The sequence below is a fragment of the Xenopus tropicalis genome, chromosome 7 (genome assembly GCF_000004195.4).
Source record: "Xenopus tropicalis strain Nigerian chromosome 7, UCB_Xtro_10.0, whole genome shotgun sequence".
In the NCBI taxonomy this organism is placed as follows: domain Eukaryota; kingdom Metazoa; phylum Chordata; class Amphibia; order Anura; family Pipidae; genus Xenopus; species Xenopus tropicalis.
The window spans coordinates 50,098,301-50,123,468 of NC_030683.2; the positions used below are offsets into that span (position 1 = coordinate 50,098,301).

The 25,168-nt window shown below is 37.8% G+C and overlaps 1 protein-coding gene across 1 annotated transcript in view; it reads left to right on the plus strand.

The window, feature by feature from the left end:
* LOC100496969 (heparan-alpha-glucosaminide N-acetyltransferase) overlaps positions 1-25,168 on the plus strand; it is a 175,818-nt gene that overhangs the window by 82,961 nt on the left and 67,689 nt on the right. Inside the window, exons 11-14 of the mRNA XM_018095658.2 lie at positions 8,187-8,299; positions 11,145-11,269; positions 13,736-13,862; positions 15,472-15,558. Of these exons, the coding sequence (XP_017951147.2) occupies positions 8,187-8,299; positions 11,145-11,269; positions 13,736-13,862; positions 15,472-15,558 (452 nt within the window). The remainder of the gene's footprint in view (positions 1-8,186; positions 8,300-11,144; positions 11,270-13,735; positions 13,863-15,471; positions 15,559-25,168) is intronic.

The window sequence follows — 25,168 nt, forward strand, 5'->3', positions numbered from 1 at the left end:
TCTATGATTGTTGTTGCTCCAGAAGTCCTATTGACCTATACGCTAGGAATATCTCTTATTCAGCTTGCTACATAATGTAAAACATGTTTCAGACATCATTGATATTTTAATGCAAACAGATAAACTGTACATTCCCTTGATGCATCAATGCACATTTTAAAGGCAATTGTCACTATTATAATGAACTTCCCTCCTTTGAATGTTTCATAAATGTAAGTAAACTTAATAGGTTAATTTGATTTAAAATATTTTTCTTGTTTGTACATTCAATAATTTGTGAATGCTTCAAACTTTTTTCTGTCTGCAAACAACAAACTCATGCCTTGAGTCACTGACAGATTTCACCTGCTTTAATTGGCTGATTCCAGAAGAGTCAGGAATGTATTATTAACAAAATGGCTGATATTTCTACAGTAGGAAATCTGGATGTGTGCCAGTAAACCAGGGGTCACTATAGTCCTCTAAAGGTCCCTTTAAAAGTTTAGTGAGGACAAAGTAGAAAGCTGAATTAGGCCCCAATATCAGTGGGCCCTAGGCATATGCCCCTATGCCCCTTTTGCCCTTTTATTAAAGTGAGCCTGATTATGTAAATTATATCAGTAGTAATGCAGATGTTTAGGGAACTTTCATGTCTTTTATTATTTATATAATATATATTAGGGTCATTTACAACCTCAAGTGTGTAAAACCCCATTCATGAAAGATACTGCACTCTTTGCGCTTCTGTATAGGTGCATGTGGCACCAGTCCTCCTTGCCAGTCCTTCTTGCCAATCTGAATTAAGCAGTGCTGTCCCTATTGCTGCAGGGGATCCCTGGAATTACTGCCACCTGAGGAACAGGTAGTAATTCCCAGGTTCCATCAATGTCCTGCATCAATACGCACAGCACACTCAAATCTTAAGAATCTAGCGCACCTGTCACTGAACACCAAAAATGACACCAATTGCAGCTGATTTGCAATGAAGTGCACATGCAATTGCATTCATCTTGATGCCTTGCCTACAATTGCATCAGATCTAATGAACCCTGGAGATTGAAATGACACTAAAATTCTGGGGAAATAACACTGCATTATGGAAGAAAATGGCAATTTAATTAAATAATTTAAATGTTATCAAATTATTTTTGTATCCATAATAGTAAAACAGAACCATGTATTAACTAAGATATAATTAATCCCTATTGAAGGCATAACAATCCTATTGGTTTAATTAATGTTCAAATTAATTTTTGTAGACTTAGGGGCAGATTTATCAAAGTACGATTTTCGTACCTTTAAAAAGCACGATACAAAAAAAATGTATTAAATAAGATTTTTTTGTATTGTGCTTTTTAAAGTACAAAGATTCGTATATCGAAATACGAAAAAATCGTATCTTATCGTATAATGTCCGAAAAGTACAATTTTTTCGTATCTGAACAATCGTAAAATGCAGGAAAACCTTTCTGACTTTGATCCTTCTGTGCATGATTTTGGAAGCCTCCCATAGGGCTCAATGGCACTCTGCAGCTCCAACCTGGCCCAAGGAAAGTCACGATACCGAAGCTTGAATGAATCCGAAACTTTTGTACTCGGCGCAACAAGACGATTTTGGCGCGCTTTTTGTCACAAAGTACGAAAAAGTTGCAGAAAATACACAGAAGTTGTAACCTTTAAAAAAAATCAGATTTTTTGTATTTGGACCAGTCGTACTTTGATGAATGTGCCCCTTAAAGTATAGTGATACAAATTCCAAAAAGATCCCTTATCCCAGGTCCCAAGAATTCTGGATAATAGATCCCATACCTATAATATTTTTCCTTGTGTTATACTATTATTATTACTGCTTCCCCTTTAATATATATAACTATAAAGTAGTTCTTTTGGGGAAGGCCTTTTAGACATAGAATGGGCACTGCTAAAAGGGTTAAAATGCTAACTGGATTAGGACATTGTGTGAAAAAGAATAATGTGCCATAAATGTCAGATAATGATTTTCTCTTATAGAAGAAAGCATTGTATTCAATTGATAATCTAAAAGTAAATTTCAGTCATGAACATTACATTATGCATTGCCATGGGTAAAGCACAACTGCCACAATGGACATAAAGAAGCTTCTAGAACTCTGGAATATGGACATGAAACAGAATGAATTAAAAGAAAGCACAGTAATCCATTAATGGGAGCACTAAAGGGAATACTTGCTGTTATTAAAATAACAAAGGTGCTGGAAAGCACTCTGATTAATCCTGGATCCATTCTCCCTGTAATAATGACCATTGCACTTTAATGTAAAGTACAGCATCTTAAAAGCATGTTGCCCTTATATGACACAAATCCTATAGCATGGGTGAGACTTAGATTACCTAAGACTACCAGTAATAGGTTAACTCTTATTACAGTAATGACAAACAGTGTTAGTTTGCAGATATTCTTTAATGTCTGGCTGCAGCTGCATGCAGAAAATGTTGAAACATAATGTACTGAAATATCACAGAAGGCCAATGGAACCACTAAAAACTTAGATCAACAGTAAAAATGTGTAGAAGTAAGTGTATTTGCTATTTCTACGGGCCCAATACAATTATATAACCTGCCTTAAATGGCCAGGAACACTACAACTTCCTGCTGTTTTTTGTTAGCCCTATGATATGTTTTTGTAAAGGTACCCCAAAATGTTTTAAAAATTCTTGGAGATATCCACCCCAGGACCTGAATTTTCCAAAGAGGAACTACACCCAAACACAGGTTAATTTTTTTTTTGAAAAGTAAACATAATTTTAAGCAACTTTGCATGATACATCAATTAAAAAATAGGCAGCGTTTTCATGATTTTTAAAAAAATATTTTTATTTTTTTTGTAAATACCAGAAATAACAAACAGCATTAGTATTATCTTATACATTATCTCCATTAAGGGATATTGACATTCTTTTCAGGAGAACCACACAGAATATATGGACATTAGAAGTGCAGGGACCACAATACTGACAACATCAGCTGAAAAACTGACATTGTAAAATTAAATAAAGAAATGGTTAACTGTAACAATGTGCATGGCTCATTAATACATGTAAAATGTATATGGTGTTCAGTGAAGTACAATGGAGAACAATCACATAATGAGTTGATAAATATTGTAAAGTTACAAGTTATAGGGATCAGACAGAAGTTAAACCTCTATATACAATCCATGGATCCCATGTTTTTCTAAAGGTATCAAATCTGTAAATGGCAAAACTGGTGAGCCGCTCCATAATTAAGAAATTGTCTAATTTAGTTTTGACCTGTTGGATGTGGAGTAAAGGCATTTTTCAGGCCTTTGTCATAGATTGTTTGGCCACAGAAAAGATATATTTGACTAGCACCCGTGAATATTTATTTCCTCCTGTAATTCTCCTGTGAAGCAATGCTTCCACCAGGCCTGTGGTAGATGACACCCACTGCCATTCTAGCTCACAGGCTCATAAAAGGCAACTAAATTAGACTGGCAAGATCTGTTACGCATAAACAGTTGCTGGCACAAACTTATAGTCTTGTAATTTGCAATGTATTCAGGTATCCTATCCCTTATTTCCCCTTCCAAAAGCTTTCCAACTACGGATGTCAGACTAACAGGCCTATAGTTTTCAGGCTGAGAATGGGATCCTTTTTTAAATAACGGCACCACATTAGCAATTCTCCAGTCTCTCTGTACCATGCCAGACCTCAATGAATCTTGAAATATTAAGTGAAGAGGCTTGGCAATCACAGCGCTAAGCTTGTTTAATACCATGGGATAAATACCATCCGGTCCTGGACCTTTCTTTTGAATTTCCTCCCGAGTGACCCATGCATCAGTAGTTATATTACTAAAATTGGGTCTATTAAAAGAGAAGCCTTGATTAGCTGGCTAGTTCAAAATGTCTTCTTTTTCCCTGTTATCATCAACCAACTGACCCCGCTGTTAAAATAAGGGTCCCACCCCTTCTTGCTTCATTTTTTACATATTTAAAAAATAATTTTGTATTCCTTTTTCTCCTAGCTGCAATACTCCTTTTTATCTCTATTTTAGCTTGCCTGATAGCTTTTTTGCATGCTTTATTTGCATCATTGTACTTGATGAAAGTTTCTGCTGTCCCAGCTAACTTGAATGCTTTAAAAGCATGTTTTTTCTTACCAACCTCGACACTAACACTTTACACTTTTATTCAACCATAAAGGTTTTCCTTTGCAATGCCTTTCTCAACAGAGTATTGTTCAAGCTGAGTCCAAAGTGGGGAGATTTCAGTAGTGTGCCAATTTGACTATTTGGGCTACTTAAGCCGCAATATAGTACTCTGAAAAGTCTGGAATGCCAAGACCTCCTGTATATCTGCTGCAGTAGGTGATGCTAGCTTTTAGCCTGGAACATTTACCATTCCAGACAAACTTTAAGCACTGGGATTGAAATTTGGGGAAAGTGCTAGCTGGTGGACTAACAGGAAGTGTGCAAAATAAATAGAGAAAATGGGGTAAAATAGTCATTTTTAGTATGTGAACTCTAACCAACCATAATATTCAAGTGTCCCAGGAATTAAAGTATTGTTTTTTTTTTAGAAAAAACCCACAGTAATTAGGTTGGAATAGGCTACTGTATTCGGGAGTAGTCTGTAACCCTAGATATTTTAAACTTATTTTTAAACTGCCATTGACATTTAAAATTTATTTCAAGAAGTTTCTGGACGTGGGGTGGAAGATTAGTGTTTAGGGCTTCAGATTTTTTAGAATTAATGTGCAAGCCAAAGATATGGCTGAAATCTGTAAGCAATTTATATAAATTAGGACATGGGTTTAGTAATAAACAACATTAAGTCATCTGCATAAAACATACATTTAGAATGAACTCCCAACCTTAAGTCTACGGTATATATTTTAACATTTTGTCTTATATGTATTGCCAGAGGTTTGATAATTAAGGAAAAAAAGTAGAAGGGAGAGGGGTCACCCATGTCTAGTACGATGTTTAATTTAAAACATTTCTAATAAGAAACCAAGATCACATACATGTGCACTAAGGGTGTGGTAAAGGGCTTGTATAACATTAACACATATGGAAGGGAATTGAAATTTCTGAATAATCTGTACCAGGTACTGCCAGGACACAGAATCAATGGCCTTTTCTAGGTTCAACAATAATACCATGGAAGGAACACCATTCCTCTTAGCAAAATTAATCAGTTTTATAATTCGCCGAATGTTTTCAGTAACCTCCCTATGTGGAATAAATCCAGTTTGGTCCTTGTGAATCAAGCTGTACATAAATGTATTTATTCTTAAGGCAAAGATTCTAGCTAGTAATTTCAGATCTATATTTAAAACAGATATATGGTGAAACTTTTTACATTGAGTTCTGTCTTTATTGGGCTTGAGAATTACAGCAATATGTCTGGAGTCCGGAGGAAGTATTAATGCAAATAGCCTATAATACTTTGCGGTGAACCCATCTGGCCCAGGTGATTTTGTGAGTTTGAGTCCCTTGATCACTTCCAGAGTTTTCTCAATGTCAGTGGGTTTAGATATTGCCTCTTTCTGCCTTTGGGTAAGAGTCAAATAAAATGTAACAGTAGTCAACTGTTCTCAGCCTGCCTCCAGCCTGCATCCTCCAAATCCCAGAATTCCCTGCACACGTCATGTCAATATGGAATGCATTGTGGGTTATGTAGTTCCTGCATGCTGTCTGTAAGCTGTGGAAAAGTTGTTACAATTTGCAACATCAGTGTTTTAGTCCCTCCTTCCCTGCCAGGATTTCAAATGATGCAGAAAGAGAACTGTTTTGCAGCTGGAAGTCATTTAAGAGCTGGCTCATGTAGTATTGGTGACCAAGGCAATACTATGTGGCCAATCACCCTGCCTGTGCACAACTTTCATTAAGAGCTCTTTATTGTAAATACTTGTACCTTTATTGCACACTTTTATTATATTTAATATTTGGGTTTTTTTGGGGTTTTTTTTGTCTATGTAAAGTTGGGAGGAACACGGGTCAAAAAAAAATTTCATTACAGTAATGATGCTTCATTGTTATTTGTATATGACAATAAACTTGAAACTAAACTAAACTGAAACCTTAGTGAGTCAGGCCAGAAATTTAAAGGGAACCTGCCACCCAGACATAAAAAGCAGTATAATTAGTCCTTTTTTAAATTAAACATGCAACCAAAATTCTTTTTTTTTATAAAAACATCCACAACTGTTTTAAAGGGATTTAAAAATCTTAGCTGTCAATAATAGGTGGCAGGGCAGACAATTAGTGATGAGCGAATCTGTCCCTGTGGTGAAAAATTCGTGAAACGCATTTGTCGCATGATTTTTTTGTCGTCCACGTTATTTTCGCAAGCACATCCATTTTTGGCGCGATTGCACCTAATTTGACGTGAGTGCGACTTTTTTGACACGCGACTCATTTTTCTTCAGGGAATTTTCACTGAAGTTTCGTGAAACAATTCGCCAATGGTGAAATGTGGAAATCACAATACTACAGCATTCAGCACTTTCTAGACATTGTTGCCCTCCTCTTAATTCCCCTCCCTCCTCACAGTCTATTATTGTGTATCCTGCGCATCTGTATGGGGATAAGGTGCCCCATTCTGTTGCATACACAAGATGTTGTGATAAAACAAAAATTACAAACAAGATTGAAATAATTCACATATTGTAAGTAAAATTTATTTTGCTCGACTAAAACATTAGAAAAGAATTTAGAATTATTTCATAGGGTGACAGATCCTCCTTAAGGCATTTTGAAAAAAAAAAAAGAAATGTTATTAGGAGCTAATTTACCTACATTCATATTACCTGCCAGTATGTTATTTGTGAAGGAAATTGTATCATGTAATGGAAACCAGATGAAACATGAGGAGAATATCAAACTTCATTCAGATAACGTCATGGTTCGATATAATCCAGCAAGTAACAAAGTAGTGAACAGTAAAGAACTTATACAGACAAAGGAAAAGATGATGAAGTTTAACTAACAAATGCATTAGAACATCATGCCTTTTTTTAACACTTGGCAAAAGTCAAGAACAAGGTGAGATTAGGTATATCAACGTCTATTAAAAGCAAAAGCAAAACCAGCACAATAGCTGAATGTAAAAGGCATAAAAGAGTTAGGACAATACAGCAGAAGATGAAGGACAAGAAAAATATGCACTTTCTGTCCTGAAATAGTCTTATTGGATCATCCTACTCATATGAGAACGTCAGTAAATAACATTTTTATTGTCTTTCACCTGGTCCATTTTTATTTCTAGTTTATACATATGGCAACCGCATTGTTCCCATTAATACTTTTTCTCTGTTTGTGATAATGAGCATTTCACAACTTTGTTACTATATTCCTGTTAAACCCAAATAATCACATACTGTACATTTCAGAGTGTAATTTCAAGATATATGTCTAGATGTATATAATAATTCAGAGTTCAGTATCTATCCATCATATGGGCATACAATATGACTGGATATTGCTACCTCAGAAGTTTATTCCCTATATTATCACTGATATAGACTGCACAAATACACCAGTATTACAGTATAGGGCTCTCCTCCATTATACCCCAAACATTTTGACAGAAATGTAATTTTTTTCACTCAGCAATTCCTTGAAACTCCCATGATGACCAAGCAATTGTAAATTGTAAATTGTTACTTTTCATATGGCATTTAATTTTGCAAAACATCTTTCCAATATAACATATTTGTTCTTTATCTTCTTTAGATATTAAGCCTTAGGGATTGCTTTACATCTCTTCATTGTTTCATTTTGATGTGCTCTCTTGAAAACCTGTTGTTTATATCTAAGAACCCTCTAGCTATCGTAAAATGTTTATATTCCAATAAATTAAATTCTGCTATTGTATGGTACCAGAGCACTGCTTTCTCTTTAACTCTACATATTGCATGGTCTGGTTCTCTTATTTACTTTTTATATTCATTTAAGAAGTAAATCATGATAAACTAAAATACTGTCTGCTGACACCATGTGAATATATGCTGCCCCATGGATTGTTGGATTAATATCATGTGATACTTTGCCTCTTATTTACTTTCAGAAAAGTGTTCTAGATAATAGCAATTCATTGCACATCAAACCTTCAGTTCAAAAATAATCGGTGGTAGTTTGCCATAAATAGTCCTGTAGGAGCCCTGTCTTCTCACCTAAATCATCTTTTTTTTGTTCTAGTGTCCTGGCGCTGGGCGAGGATACCTGGAGTACTGCAACGTCTTGGTTTTACCTATTTTGTCATTGCTCTTCTTCATACATGTTTCCATAAGGTGCAGCTTGGCCATGGGGAGGTGAGTTCTTACAAAACATTTTAATGCACAAACTGGACTGTCTTTCTTTACTGTTCTTTCTATTGAACATATAATTACACGTTTAACCTCAAAATGTAATAAAAGACTCTAAGTTTCCCCAGTAGCAGTAACCCATAGCAACCAAAGACATGTGCTTTTAAACAGGTGACTAAAAATTCTACCTGCTGATTGTTTGCTATGGGTTACTGCTCCTGGGCAAGCTTAGTGCCTTTTATTACATAACCCCCTAAAAGGCTAATATATGAACACAAATGCAAGTGCAGCACAAATGCAATGTGCCCCTACATGCTCTTTGTATTAGTGCATTTTGCCTGGTGCATAAAATCACATGCCCAGCTTGTTCTGATAAAATATGAACTTATATATATTATATATTGTTATATATATATTATATATTAGTAGGCACCACTAACTTGAAGCTATCACTTGCTAGTGTTGTTGTGTCATTGTGGTAAAAAAAAAAAAATCCAATTTATGTCCAAAAAGTGCAGTGCTGGGGTCCTGAATTCTATATTGGCTATGTCTCCTTCCTTTATTTGAGCAGGACCCACCCCCTTCTGCCTTTTAATGCAATGCCCCACCAACTGTGCAGGAGCATGAAAACTAGGTAAAGACCATCGGCCAACGTCCAGTGCACATGCTTACAGGTCATAAACATTTCAGATGAAAGAGTGCATCTGTATAAAACTGGTGGGCACTGACTACACCTTTGCAGTAATTCATTGTAATCAGCAATGTGCTGTGATCAGTCCTTTGTCCTTTATTTAATCAAAATCTATCACCAGCACTAGAAAAATACAGGGTGGGAAATAATTGTTTATTTTATAAGAAGTTAAAATAATGATAGACTAATTAAATTGATTGGCTTTATATAATAAAGCTCTAATAATAAACTTCAGACTCCCTTTACTGCTGCACTGCAAGTTAAGGTGCCCATACACCTTAACATCCGCTCGCTTGGCGATGTCGCCAAGCGAGCATTTCTTCTCCCGATATCCCCCACCTACAGCTGGGGGATATCGAAAGAATCCAGGCTAATTACAACGGGTATAGGCAAAGTCAGTCTGGGGACCGCATCAACGAGCCGATGCGGTCCCCAATCCGACTAGATTTTTTAACCTGCCTGATCGAAATCTGGCCAATTTCAGGCCAGATATCGGTCAGGCAGGCCCGTTGGTAGTGCCCATGCATGGGCCGATTAGCTTCCGAATCGGTCTAAGGGACCGATATCGTCAGCTAGAATCGGCCCGTGTATGGGGACCTTTAGAGTAATATCAACCTCCCTCCATTCTTCCCCCACAGCAGCCAATCAGAACAATGAGATTACATCTTTCTGACACATTTGCTGAAGGATTCAGCTGCCTAAGCTTTTAAGAGCTCCATGGGCTAAGGGCACACAGGGTGAATTGCCAGCCTGTGGATAAGCATAGGCTGACAATCCACCCCATGTGCCCTTGTCCTACTAGCACTGCTGGTATTGTCCTGAATTTTAGAGAGTGGGTAAAGAGGAAACACTGTCTATACTGCCTCCCAATAATTTAGGATGGCTTTATGCATTTCTCTGCCAACTAAAATGCAACATGGGAAGATTAACCCATGTGCCATTAGCCTGAATCAGATGTACAGTAAAGGAGATATAGCCCACAGTATGCACTCGTAAATAATGGTACAGTGGTTTCTATGAACAATAACTCTAGATCGTAAATACATTATAGAGTGAGGGGCAGAAGTAGTGGCACCCAGAATACAGTAAATACAGAGAGAGACAGAGAGTAGTGGCACCCAAAATACATTAAATACAGTGAAAAGTAGTGAGAACCTTAGCCCCAAATACATTAAATACAGTGTGAAGCAGTGGGAACTTTAGCCCAAATACATTAAATACAATGAGAGGCAATGATTTCTAATACCTCCAAAAAGCAGGTTTCAGCATTGTAGGGATCAGAATGAATTTAGAAATTGTTTGCATTTCTACATGTGCTCACCTAGTGGTAGATTTGAGACTATCACCCAAGGGGAAACCCTGTTTGCTATTATGGACAGCAAATTGAGTAAGATGAACAATAGCTTATCTCAAACAGTTTTATTGTGTAGTGCTTCCTCCTTCTAAAAGAAGGAAAAAAATGGGCACAATGCATGTGGCTCCTTACACATCAATATTACATCTAAAAAAAATATACATAAATTGTAGAGTGAATTATTTGCTATGTAAACAGTGGAATTTAAAAAAAAAAATCAAGACTGAATAGTCACTAGGGAGGCACTGAGATTTGATGTATAACTATAGGATAAGGGTTGTGTTGGACATCAAACTAATGGGCATCTGGCTACTCCATGATATGACAATGCAGCCAAGTCTTGTGTCATTATAATTATGATGTCACATCACATCTCATACTTTCCATCTTTTTGCAGCGATAAAAGAGATATTACTGTAATATAATCAGTTTGCTTTATGGGTATGTTTTCAGTAGTATATATTTTAGCAAATGAAAGGATGCCCACTATAGATAATATGTCAAAATAATAAAAATGATGAATGAGATGAATGAGAATAGAACCTGTAATCAGAAGCTTTTGTAAGAAATGCAGATTGAAGGAATTTCGTTATTGTTTTAATTTTTCCAGCTACAACATCAGTGCTGGGTGTGCAAGACATCATGTAATTGCTTGTTGCACAGAATGTCTGTTGTTAAAAACAAGCAGGAATCATCCTGCTGACCAGTATAAAAGAAGGAAAGGCTTTAAATATTGATGTTGAAGCTAAGTCTCTGTAAAGTGGCCCAAAGTGCTTCTCTTACTATATATCTTCTTGTCTATGCAGAGCCATCAGTGGAGTGCTGCTGTAAGGGATATTGTCCTGTACTGGCCAGAATGGATCTTTATCATAGCATTGGAGACAATCTCACTGTGTCTAACCTTTCTGCTACCAGTGCCTGGGTGTCCCACGTAAGAAGATTTCTAAAATAAGATGTCCTTCCTATCAGGCATAAATAAAAGTATAGAGATAAAGCCTGTTTAAACAGCTTGATAGTGATGAGCAAATCTGCCCCATTTTGCTTCGCCAAAACATTAGCGGAAAAGCAGCTACCGTATGACTTTTTGGATGCATGCAACTATTTTTATGACGCAACTTTTATGACGCAACTGCGACTTTTTGTTGTGGTGAATTTTGCTGTGGTGCCCATTTTGCCACAAAATTCGCCAATTGCGAAATGCAGAATTTCACAGTGAATCTATGCCTGGAATCCATGCCCCTGTTCATCACATATACTGAGAAAACATACAATGCAATGTAAACAATACCATTACAGAAATAGATTAAACATGCTAAATATAAACTATTATAACAAGAAAACAAACAGCTGCTCTAACAACCATGTCTGCAGGAATTGCTAACTTGAGGTGTTTCTGCTCTGCAGAATGTTGCACTGAATGCCCAATGGCCACCCACATGCCCAGCCTTACATGACACCTGTGTGCCATTCACAGACAGATGCAAATGTTTAGTCTAAACCGAAGGCTCATATAGAAGGTTTGTAGATTGGTAGACTTGCACTTGATAGCAAAAAGGTGGGTGTAAACTGCATAGCGGACAAACGAAACCTGCTACCTTGGTGCCAGTCTGGCACTTACCTTTCAATACTTACAGGCCTTCCATCACACACAAAACTTATGTTGTTACTTAATTATGCACAGTGTATCCTGCAGAATGGAAAAAATATTGGAAAAACTATGACAACAGAAGCATGACATTTGAATTCCATTTTCAACTGATTAAAACCTTCTGATCCATGTTACTTGTTTTATTATAATTATAGTGCTTATGTTGGCCACACAATGGCTGCAATGCTTGGCGTAATGCTGACTTAACCTTTAGGGTGCTTTTAAGTAGTACGTGGGATTAAACCACTGCCCTCAGCTGTCACAGTTATTGTGGAAAGGTGTTTTTAAAGGGGATCTCCACCCAAAAATGTGATGCAAAATGAAAAAAAATGAAATTCGAAGCAACTTTCCAATTTACATCATTTAATATCTTTGAATGGTATATTAAAGTTATTTGTAAATCAAAGTGCAGTTGAAAGCAGTTATTGTTTATCCCGTTCTGTTCTCTCTAGGTCTGGATTCTGGGTAGCTGGGTTCTGCTACATGTCAGTTTCATGTCAGTTAGATCCAGCAGCACAAAGAACATAAACACCCAGGCAGATATTACTTCCAATAGCAATTACATTTACTTACAAATTTAAAACAACTTTTTTAAAAAGACTTTTTTAGAACTATATTTTCTAGGTTTTAGGGTTAAGAATCCCTTTAAAGGAGAAAGAAAGGTAAAAACTAAGTAAGCTTTATCAGAAAGGTCTATGTAAATACAGCCATAAGCACTCACAGAAACGCTGAGTCCTCTGTCAAAAGATTAGTTGTGTCTGTTTTCTTGTGCCAGAAACACGCAACTCTCTGCTTTCTGCTCTCTCCTGCTCCCCCCTCCCTCAAGAATGCTAAGAACTCACTCCTCCCCCCTTAGGAATGTGGATCTGAGCCAATAAGCAGGAAGCTGACTCATAGGGGCAGATTTACTAAGACAGGAACGCTCGGAACGTTCATTGGAACACTACGAGCGTATTTTCGCCAAATCTTTCGTCATTCAGTATGAAAATTTCGTGACTTTCGGATCGCCAATACGATATTATTGTGACTAATATGATTTTTTCATAAGCATTTTCATGATATTTGCGATCTCCAGAAATTTTCGTATCCAATCCGAATTTATCCCATTCGGGATTCGATCTCTTGATTTCATGAATCTGCCCCATAGTCTTAAACACTGAGCATGTACACCAGTCCTGCTCTTGGTGCAGGAGTGAGGCATTATGGGAACTTTCTTTACACAGCTCAGCGTTTTTTCTTCCTGTTTGGCTTCTGATCATCTGAACGGGAGAAATATGGGGAGACTTAAGGGCACTATTGAAACAACAGAAGGTATGCCTGCAGCTTGAGATTAACTCTTTATTAGCCTTTCCTTCTCCTTTAATCACAGGTTTTTGGTAGTGATACAATAAAATGCATATAATGCAATGAATAAAATAGTTTCAGAGGCATCTAGTAATGATGAGTGAAATTATGCGCCAGACATGAATTTGCAAATTTATTCGCTAAACAGGTGCGAAAATTTGCCATGGAAAAATTCACTGTGCAACAATTTTTTGTTGCACATCATTTTCGCCGTTTCGCAAATTTTTCAACATTTTTCAGCTTAGCGAAACGGGACAGATTTGCTCATCATTAGCATCTAGCTCAGGTACTATTGGAAAAAATCTTGGAACCATATTTTAAATCTTCTCCAAGACTCTCTTCTCTTCCAATATGCCTTGGTATGTACAATGTGCACAATATAATGCAACTGTTCTAAATCATTAGCGGCTACCTGGGCCCTGGAGGGATTGGTCACTATGGAAAGTACCCAAACTGTACAGGAGGAGCAGCAGGATATATTGACAAGTGGATACTTGGAGCAGAACATATCTATCAAAACCCAACTTGTAAGGTATTGTTATTTTCTCTTCATTATTATAATAGACTTCCTTTATGTAATTTATATATTGAGTTTCTAGCTGCACTATTTGTGTTATACAGCACATAATTCTGGGCCTTATAAGTAACAAATTTCTTTTCCTATATACGTGTAGTAGCACTATAGACATCTGCGGGAACCTTATCTTACATTTACTTTTAGAAAGAAACTGGGGTGCCAATGGTTCTTAACCAAGAACAGTATGTTTCAATTAAACATGAAAAGTACTTCCTTTGTACACCAAATATTAGTGGCAGGTGTTTCCTCGGGAACTAACCCTACTTAACATTTCCTTGGTGGACCACAAATCTGTTCTTACTAGCTCATACAGTTTCCCTTACACTCTATAAGAGGAGCTGCCTAGCACTAGCTATACCCAGTGTCGGACTGGTCCACCAGGATACCAGGATAACTCCCGGTGGGCCCAGGTGTCAGTGGTCCCTCTTGCTTCTATCTATTTAGCCAATTTCATGGTAAATCACTGTTTCTGTGTGGGAACAAGGAAGCTTGATAGATGGAAGAATAGAGTATAGTATGTAGAGAAAAGAGACTAGGATAATAAAGTGTTTGAGGGAGGAATTTGAGGAGTTGGAATTAAAGTTTTGAAAGTGGGCCCATTGTCCAGGGTTTTCAGGTGGGCCCCTGCCATCTCAGTCCGACACTGGCTATACCTCATTCATAGGGTCCCTAATCGGCAACTTCACTAAGGTTTTTTTTACCTTAGGGCTTAGCCTTCATTCCAATACCTTCTACCTCAGGCTCTGGACTCTCTTTATAGAATGCAGTCCAAAGAGACAGAACCATGCCCTCTCTCCTTTTACTGTATATAGATTAGTGAACAGGAAATACAATCACTACCCTTGGGCCTATGGGAAAACTTCATTACCCTAGGGCATATTTACACTTCCCCACAGTAGGGATGGTTAAAACATACACTACACATGTGTGATAGTTCATAATGGTCAAACTACATTTTTTAACCATAATTCTTGCTCTCATTCAGGTACTCTGCTTTAGACTAAGCAACTCTGGTCACTTTGTTTCTGTCATGCATTTAGAAACAACTTCACTTTTTAGGGAACTCCCCCTTTATTAGGTAAATAGGCAAAACAAGTTTATGTCACAATGGTATGGTTTTAATTAGACAGTTACATATTTATAGTACACATTTTCATTGGGCCAAGTACATTTTTAAGACAACTGAAAGGTAGTGGTTTTTTTTGGTGTAAAAAATTGCTTTTTTTTCAGTAACAAATCTACATATACTGACCACTGGTGCAAACAATTACATTTGCAATCTAACTGCTGGATATTTCCATTAACAACTTTTATTACATTCTGCCATTAGAGTCTGAAAGAGAATTCCATGTAGAATCTATCTAGAAATTTTAAAGGGCACATTTAAAGTGTGTTTGTCCATACATGTACATCTAATAAATCCTGGGGTTCCTGTCGGATGGCCCTATACACTGGCAGATAAGCTGCCGAATCAGTCAGCAGCTTAAATCTGCCCGAGTATGGCCACCTTAAGGGCTAGTGATTCATGACATATAAGTTTATTCTCTCATTGTTTATCTTTTAGGAACTTTATAAAACAACACAGCCTTTCGACCCTGAAGGTATACTGGGCACCATCAACTCAGTATTAATCGCATTTTTTGGATTGCAGGTAAAATTTTCACAATTTTGTTTAATGGACCTTAAGGCAATGGCAGAGGTTACATTCCTACCAGTGTTGATGTAAATTGCCAGTGATAAAACATAAAACATATGCTCAGGCCAATATACACATACCAAAAAATCATACCCAAATGAAGCTTCAGCCATTCCTTATAGTCCTTTGCTCAGAAGCAGATTTTTGCCCATACATGAGCCAATAAAAGCTTACTGGTCCATGTATGGGGCTTTTCATCAGGCCTTCACACCAGATATTTGGCCAAAAATTAAGGTGGACAAGTAGTCCAAGGCCTGCTTGTACTGCATGTGATCATATCAGCCCAATATTGCCCACCTTAAAGTGGGCATGTTGGTAAAAGATCCGCTCATTTTGTGACCTCACCTCACCACCAAATCAGGGAATAAGAATGTTCAATACCTGCTACACATCATCACAGCGACTCTTTTCTATGCCCTTTCTGCTACCCCTGCATACACTGCTTATACAGTTCGGTTACAGGTGATTACACTGTATAAAAACAAGTTGTCATTTGTGCCCATTTTTATTAATGTAGCAGATACAATTTTTCTGTTATCTACTGATTCTGATGCGGCAGACACTACTACTTGAATATATGCCACTATTTGGCAAAGAATGGGTTAACTATCAGAAATTTGTTTCCTTCTTTTTCTAACCAAAGGAACTAATAGCCTTGAAACATCCTGTTTTCTCAGCTATCTTGCCCAGCATGTGATAAAATCCCATAGATTGGTCAGTAATGTGATTTCTCAAGAAATAGGTGAGATGCTAATTGTTTGTCTTAATTATTGCTGGTGACGTTTACATCCTTGGTCAATAAAGTGAGGGAGGAGAATGTGTGTTTCTCCATATGTTTTATTAATCACTACCCTGCATTAGCTTTATCGCCTTTTTAGGATAATCTTCAGAGATGTTTCCCATCTCGGGATACCAGTTACTTAAATTGGTCCTTGCAGCTGTAAAGGGAGTGAGGTTTTTTCTCTTTTGCAGATTTTAACACTTTCCATTACAATGGAAAGTTGCAGAGCAACATGGTCCTTGCTTATTCCCATCATCTTAGAATATGGCCACACAGAGCTGATTCTTGGCCTGCAGATAAATACTCGGATCTGCTCTCTGATGTGCCTGAACCCCACCTAAAATTTTGCTTTCTGGTCAAAGATAAACTTTGGTCAAAAGCTGTTGCTCAATAATTCCAAGAAAGCATTCTACCATTGGACATAATCTGGCCACTAAAGCACTGCTGCATTATTCCTTATGAAAGTTATTTGCATTATAAGAGCAAGAAGTGCCAGTTCATGTCCCTCTTGTGTAACATTATTTAAATAAATAGATGCGTTCCACCAAGGGGAACACATGGGTTAACAGCCCCCTTTTCTATGGGGCCCAAGCCTTGTTGCAGAAATGAACTTCTGCAGGCACAGTGCACCCAGAGCCTTATACTAAAAGGGGTTGTTCTACTTCAAATTAAAGTTTAGAATTTTGCACACCATGTTGCAAATGGTCTTATTTTTTGGGTGTTTTAAATTATTTACATTCTTGTTCTTCAAGCTTTTATGTTTGGAGATAAAACTGTGATCTGGTTGCTATGGGTTAATTATCCAAGTAACCAGGGAGTCACCTTTAATTAAAAACGTAAGACAATTAGCAGTGGGTCCGAAAAGAAAATTAAGCTGCAAAAAAATCAGAATAGCTATAAAGTTGAATGTATATTGGTTGCCTGGGTCAAGTACACAGTTGCAGGTAGGAAATAGACAGAATAAGGAGACTAAGGGGCACATTTACTAACCCACGAACGGGCCGAATGCGTCCGATTGCGTTTTTTTCGTAATGATCGGTAATTTTGCGATTTTTTTCGGTGTCTTTACGATTTTTGCGTAAAAACGCAAGTTTTCCGGCGTCATTACAAAAGTTGCGCAAAGTCGCGATTTTTTCGCAAAAAATACGAAAAAGTCGCAAAATGTTCGTTTCCAATCGGAATTTTTCCAATTCGGATTCGAAATCGTGTCTTAGTAAATCAGCCCCTAAAGGTGGCCATACACGTTAAGATCCGCTCTTCTACCAGTACAATATCGAGCTAATTCAATCGTTTGGCCCTAGGGATGAAGGGCTTAGTTTTGCAGCCATTAGCACTTCAGCATCAGATCTTTGCTTTTATTATTTGAATGCATTAAACAGATCAGCACTTGTTGATTATTTGTTGCTATGGAATAAAGCACTGGGATAATTTATTATTAAATGTATAACCCCCATAGTAATTACATTATTTTTGTTATAAAAGTTACTTAACTGGACCAAGGAAAACAACACTGTTTTGTATATATAACTCTAATTTTTGACCTTCTCTAAATTGCCTTAAACTGCTGTCTGGCTATCTGATCCGCTGAATAGTTTTTAGGCTTTATTAGCAGACAAAACTATAAAACAGTCTGTGTTAGTACTAAAAATGTGTTTTTGCTGATAAAAAGAAATCCCAAACAAAACAGGAATGTATATGTATTCCCATAGGATGTCTACATACTTAATTTCTTAAACAGATGATACAAGTCTTGAAAAACTGAAAATAAAATATGCTATTGCATGCTATGCCTGAAGGGAAATGTAACTGCAAGCAGGTCTCTGTTCTGTCTTCTTAAATTAAAGTCTGCTTCACAGGTGAGCAAGCACTTGAATTTTCTCTTAAGTGTGATGGATTTTGCAGATATTAGTGCTGAATCTGACACTTCCTATTGTAACCTTTTCCATAATACATTAGTCTGGTCTAAATGTGCTAATTGGCTGTTACAACCTGGAGTTGCCAGGACACAGTTCAACAAAGTTCAGTACAAGTCAATAAAAATATATTTACATTGTGTAAGAAAAATGTTTAAATTAATAATAACACAAGGGGTACTTTTCTGTTAAGTAGCCATAACAACCTGTGGTTGGTCAGCCCTGTTTGGATAACATTGAATCAATAGCTACCACGGAACAAAGGTGATCAGAAAATTTATTACAGTAAATAAATTTCACATTAGGAATTTTACAATAATGCAAATGGAGCTATAAGCAATGAAATAATGCCAAGGCTTAGTCTTTGCTCATACAAGCAGCTTGTACAACATCATACACACAAGAAAAAAAAATTGGCCCTATATTTTTTTATTTTTAGCAGAGATGTTGGTCATAGTTCAAGAACTCAACAAAATATCAAGAAGGTTTGTACCTTATATAGAAAAGGGATATGTTATCACATAATTTTTTGCGCAACCATCATCACTATATGTTGGTACTAGTGTTAACGGTGGGTGCTCATGCCCTAGGCCTTAAGCAATTGGAGGAAAGAATAAATGGCTGGCACACTTCCAGACCCACCACAAACTAAAAGGCTTAGAGCAGTTGTTCATTTCTAAAAGGTTCAATATCAATTACATTTCTTTAAACAATCATTTTAATATGATTAGAGCTACACTGGATAATCATTTTAATAGCCTGACATGTTTTGTGCCTGCTATGGCCACTTGATCATAGGCCAAATGAAACACACTCACGCCCAACATATTTGAAGGAATTTTAACCAATCACGTTTAGAAGGAGGACATCCATTATAGTCTTATACAAAGACAGTTGAAATTATATATAAGGACACATATACAGTTGGAAATGATTGTAAAAAACCTGGAATAAAGTGGAACTAGAAAGGGAAGTTTGAGAACAAACTTCATGTTGGGTTGAAAAACGTGAAGTCACTGAATGAAATCTGATTTGTTGTTGGCTCCACCCACATTTTCTAGCCTTGAACCCACAGTTATATAGTAAAAACCACTGTGCAAAGTTTGGGGACCCTGGTTTTAATAGTGTCTGAATGGCAGCAACTTAAATTTCTCCACTGAAAGTCATCAAGTGACATCTGATTGGCAGTTGGTGGCTCTGCCCACTTTTTCTAACCAGGAACTGCGGTTACCCAGTGATTAACTCTGCAAAGTTTAGGGACCCTAGGATTAATAGTTAAAGAACGGCAGCAGTTTGAATTTAAACCAATAAAACTCAATAGGTAAATTGTGATTGGTGGGCATGCCCACTTTTTCTAACCTTGAGTCGAAGTCACCCAGTGACAAAAAGTGGGCACCCTGGCATAAATAGTGTGAGAATGGCAGCATTTTAAATTTAAATCAATAAAATTCAATGGATGGAATCTGATTGGCTGTTAGTGGCACAACCAACTTTTCCTATTTTTGAACTGAAGTCCCCCAGTGACCAACTGTGCAAAGTTTGGGGACTCAGGCATAAAAATTGTGAGACTGACAGCATTTTACACTTCACCATTGAAATTAAATAGGTGAAAAGTGATTGGCTGTTGGTGGCTCCACCCACTTTTTTAATACTTAAATAATGGCATCAGTTAAATATAAACCAATGAAATTTAATGGGTGGAAATGGATTGACTGTTGGTGGCTCCGCCCACTTGTTCTAACCCTGAATACATAGTCAGCCAGTGACTGACTGTGCAAAGTTTGGGAACCCTGACATAAATAGTGTGAGAAAGGCAACATTTTAAATTTAAACCAAAAAAATTCAATAGGCGAAGTCTGATTGGCTGTTGGTGGCTCCACCCACTTTTTAAAACCTAAAAATGCAGTCCCCTATAGACCCTGGTGTTAATACTGTGAGAATGGCAGCAGGTTGAATTTCCCCATTGAAAACCAATAGTTAAAATCTGATTGGCTGCTGGTGGCTCCACCCACTTTTTCCAACTCTGAACCGCAGTTACCTAGTGACTAGCTCTGCAAAATTTATGGACCTTAGTATTAATATTTAAAGAATGGCAGCAGTTTAAATTTAAACATATGAAGTCTATAGGTGAAATCTGATTGGCTGTTGTTGGCCTCTCCCACTTTTCTAAACTTGTAACATAGTCACCCAGTGACAAACTGTGCAAAGTTTGGGGACCCTGACATTAAACATGTGAGAATGGCAACAGTTAAAATTTCCCCACTAAAAACAATTAAAGATATGTGATTGGCTTTTGGTGGCCCCACCCACTTTTTCTAACCTTGAGTACGAAGTCACCCAGTGACTGACTTTGCAAAGTTTGGGAACCCTGGCATAAAACCAATAAAAATCAATAGGTGAAATTTGATTGGCTGTTGGTGGCTCCACCCACTCTTTTAAAACTAAAACTGCAGTCCCCTACTGTGAGAATGGCAGCAGGTTGAATTTCTGCCAAGTCAATAGGTAAAATCTGATTGGCTGTTCACAGCCCCGCCCACTTTTGGGCATCCAACAATCATCATATTTTCATTCAGGCTGACCCCATGACTGTGTGATTCAAGTTTGGGGAGTGTAACCTCAAAGCTGTAAGATTGGCAGCAGTTTCAATTTCCCCATAAAAGTCAATGGGTAAAATTTGATTGGCTATTGTTGGCCCCTCCCACTTTGGGGTCATCCAACAAATGTCGCTGTTTCATTCTGGGTGACCCCATGATTATGTTATTCAAATTTGGGGGGTGTAGCTTCAAAGCTGTAAGAGTGGCAGCAGTTTGAAAATCTTCCCTGTCAAAGTCAATAAGAAAATTGGGGTGTTCGGAGCAGCGCCACAAAAAGACGGGGGGCCGGATTGCTTAGAAAAGCACAAGCGACCTGCTCCGCTATAGGGCGAAGAAATGTGGAGAGTTTGGTCGAAGAACAGTATGTTGGGGGTTTCAACCCAACACAATAATGAGTATATAAAGAAAAGACACATTAGTGTATGTATGTTTGTATGTTTTATCATCTAATGATTGATTCTTGGCAAGGAAGATATGTATTAACTTATATATAAAGCGCTACAAGGATATGCAACTCTTTACAATATTACAATGTGCAAAAGTACACACATGGAGAACAAGTACAACAAGTATTATAATAAATACAATAAATAAGTATAAATATAAGTGGTATGAGACACAGTAGGAAGGAGGTCCCTACTCCGTAGTGGTGAGTGGTATGTAAGCTATGTACTATAAGGGCTAAACTACACAAGAGATTTTGGTCAGACGTTGTCAGTCAGATTTTATCTGATCCGCAAAATTTTGTTACACAACACCCCGAGATTTTGTAGGATCCTACAAAATCTGTTGCTCACAGCTGTAATGTAAGTCAGATTAGGTAAAGTCAGATGGTGGGTTTTGTTCCTACATCGTCATCTGACAGTCAATGTATTTCAATGAGAGAAAAAAGTCTTTACTTAGTGAATGCAGATTCAGTATGCTGCATTTATGTCTGATAGCATATCTCCCATGTAGTTTATACATCACATTAACCCATGCAACCTGTCAACCCAACTCCAACCTACAGAATCTCTGGTGTAGTTTAGCTTTTATACATATGGACTTTATCTCATAATGTTATGAAAAAGCTTTAGGAAAAGGGAAGCGCGCTGATCTTTCTGAGCAAGACTTGTTAAAGTAGATCTTTCTTAATTAAAGTTTTTTTCCTCAAGTTTTCATCTGATTTCTTTACTGCAATTGTAGACGTTGTGCCCTTGTCTGTTGTCTCAGAGCTCTGCAATTTGACTTGACCTCTGAGTTGTTTATTGGACTCTTGTCTGCCTCTGACCTGACCCAATCTTGTTGGATTCTGCTGAAATTGGCCACTCAATGCATTTTTTAGATTGGTAGGGGAAGTGCTCATCTTGACTTCAGCTCACTCTTTAAGCTTTAAAATCCTCATAGTACAGGAGCACTTAGCCTGAAACAAAGTCAATTGCATTGGACAGGAGAGCATATCAAATTTTAGAAAATGAAAAACTTTTATTCATGTCTGTGAGGCAATTGGTGTCTTTCCCTGTTTTGCTTTCAGTTCATATCCTTCACCTTTCTTTACCTAATTATTTTGTTATTTGTCCCTTCAGTTTAACTTGCAAACTGACACTATTCCTCTCACATCAGCAGTCGCCAGCGATAAATTTCTTTGCACGTGTAGGATTATTCCTGGTATCCCAGAATCAACAATAGTTCTTTACTTTTATCTGGTCATCTGCTACAGTTTATTATTTATTTTAAAGGAGAATGGGGGCTAACAGAGATGTTTTCCTGAGTGTTTTCAATATAAGTATTATGAGTGTCTGAACTGTAACCACTTGAGGAACCTGAGATTATGGGCAAATGCTGATGGCTCTTTACCATTGAGGATAGTGCCAAAAAAATCTTCACATGACTGTTCACTGAGATGAGAACATTGAACAAGTGGGGTTGGCGTAGTTAGCAGAATAGCACAGGCCAAGCTATATGGAGTGGCGACTTAACAGTGGGTTCCTATTAGTGAGACTGTACCTCTACCATGGACAAAGTTGTAGTAGAAGAGTAGTTTAGCTACACCAACAGGAGACAGCTCACTGCCATTGGAGTAAAATGTAGAGCAGTGATCCCCAACCATTGGCTCGTGAGCAACATGTTGCTCACCAACCCCTTGGATGTTGCTCTCAGTGCCCTCAAACCAGGTAGTTGTTTTTGAATTCCTTACTTGGGGGCAAGTTTTGGTTGCATAAAAACAAGATTTCCTACCAAATAAAGCCTCCTATAAGCTTATAGTGTGCACAGAGGCTGCCTAATAGCCAATCTTAGCCCTTATTTGGCACCTCAATGAACTACTTTTATGATGCTTGTGTTGCTCCACAAGTCTTTTTACATTTGACTGTGGCTCATTAGTAAGAAAGGTTGGGGACCCCTGATGTAGAGGGTACAGGGAAAAGCAGACTTTAGTACTGCAGATGTATAGTGTACTTTATTACTGCATGGGTAATGAGATATTGCTAAATTATATAGATTGTAAGCTCTACGGGGCAGGGACCTCCTTCCTCTTGTGTCCTCGACTCTTAACTTATTGCTGCTGTATTTATCTGTATTTATTATTATACTTTGTATTTATCTATTATCTTATTAACACCCTGTTTGTATTAATGTATTCTACTGTACAGCGCTGCGTACATAAGTAGCGCTTTATAAATAAAGATATGCATACATACATACATACAAATTGCCAGTGTTTTAACTTGAAACTGTATTTACATTAGTGTCTTTAGAAACACATTCAGATGAATTAAAGATAAAGAAAAAAAATTCCCTGTCTCCCAGTTCTATTTACGATGTGGTGATAAGACAAAACAGAGGCGCCAAAAGGATAAAATTAGCTAAAAACACTTAAAAACCCAATGGGTAAGGGCTCTGGCACACGGGGGAGATTAGTCGCCCGCGATTAACTCCCTGTTCGCGGGCGACTAATCTCCCCGAGTTGCCTACCCCTGCCATCCCACCGGCGAACATGTAAGTCGCCGGCGGGATGGCAGACGCGGCGGCGCGATTTCGCGCAAATCGCCGAAAAAGACTCGCAAGGCTTTTTCAGCGATTTCCGGAAATCGCCCCGCCGCTTCTGCCATCCCGCCGGCGACTTACATGTTCGCCGGTGGGATGCCAGGGGTAGGCAACTCGGGGAGATTAGTCGCCCGCGAACAGGGAGTTTTATCGCGGGCGACTAATCTCCCCCGTGTGCCAGAGCCCTAATTCAGAGGAGGTAGTAGTGAACTTACCTCCTCCAGGCAGACACCAACAAAAGTGGTAATTTTCAGTAATAGTTTATTCACAACAATATTGCAATATTGTTGTGAATAAACTATTACTGAAAATTACCACTTTTGTTGGTGTCTGCCTGGAGGAGGTAAGTTCACTACTACCTCCTCTGAATTACCCATTGGGTTTTTAAGTGTTTTTAGCTAATTTTATCCTTTTGGCGCCTCTGTTTTGTCTTATCACTATACCGAATCCACCCCGAGTGGAGGGGTGTTATCCCCATTGTTCTTCCTTCTACAGAGAGCGACTTCTTATTCCTGAGTGGGGTCAGGATAATCTCCCCACCTGCCTATACAGTGGTTGCCTATTGGTAACCCTGGCTTGTGAGTATTAATTTGTTTATTCTACCATTACTCCTTGTAAAAACATATTACACTATTGGGGCTCTTGGTGTTCCTTTTTGTCTATTTACGATGTGGTGCCTTAACTCACTTCCAATTTTTTTCCATATTTACATGGATGAGCCCTATACTGTCCTTTTTTTTGACCACATTTACCAGCCTCCTGATCTATCGGATCAGCCCTGGTAAGATATTAATCAGGTTTGCCATTGCTTTTTCCACATACACAAACTGATAGACTGCTGACTACTGGCCAAGAGTGGGTGAATGAGCTGCAATTACTGGCCCAGGTACAGCCATCTTTACTGGATCAGCATGAGGTTTTTGCCTTGCCTAAGCAGATGCTCTACGCAGCAAGGGCTACTCTCTTAGTTTTCATAACTAGTACAGAGAGATGCTCTAAATTTAGTCCAGATTAGTTATTGCTTTGAAGAACAGCAGCATAGTAGCCTGGTAATTATGTTACTACATGCTGAGTGTAAAGACTTCTTGTGTAACATTGGAATGCAATGCTTGCCCATCCATGAATGGACTTTAAATACTTGTTTACACCTCAGTTATTTAAGAACTAGATTTATACCTATGGTCACACATGTAAGAGCTTTTTCCATTTTTGCTAAATCTCTGCACGTTGCTGTGGAACATTCATTTTTACCC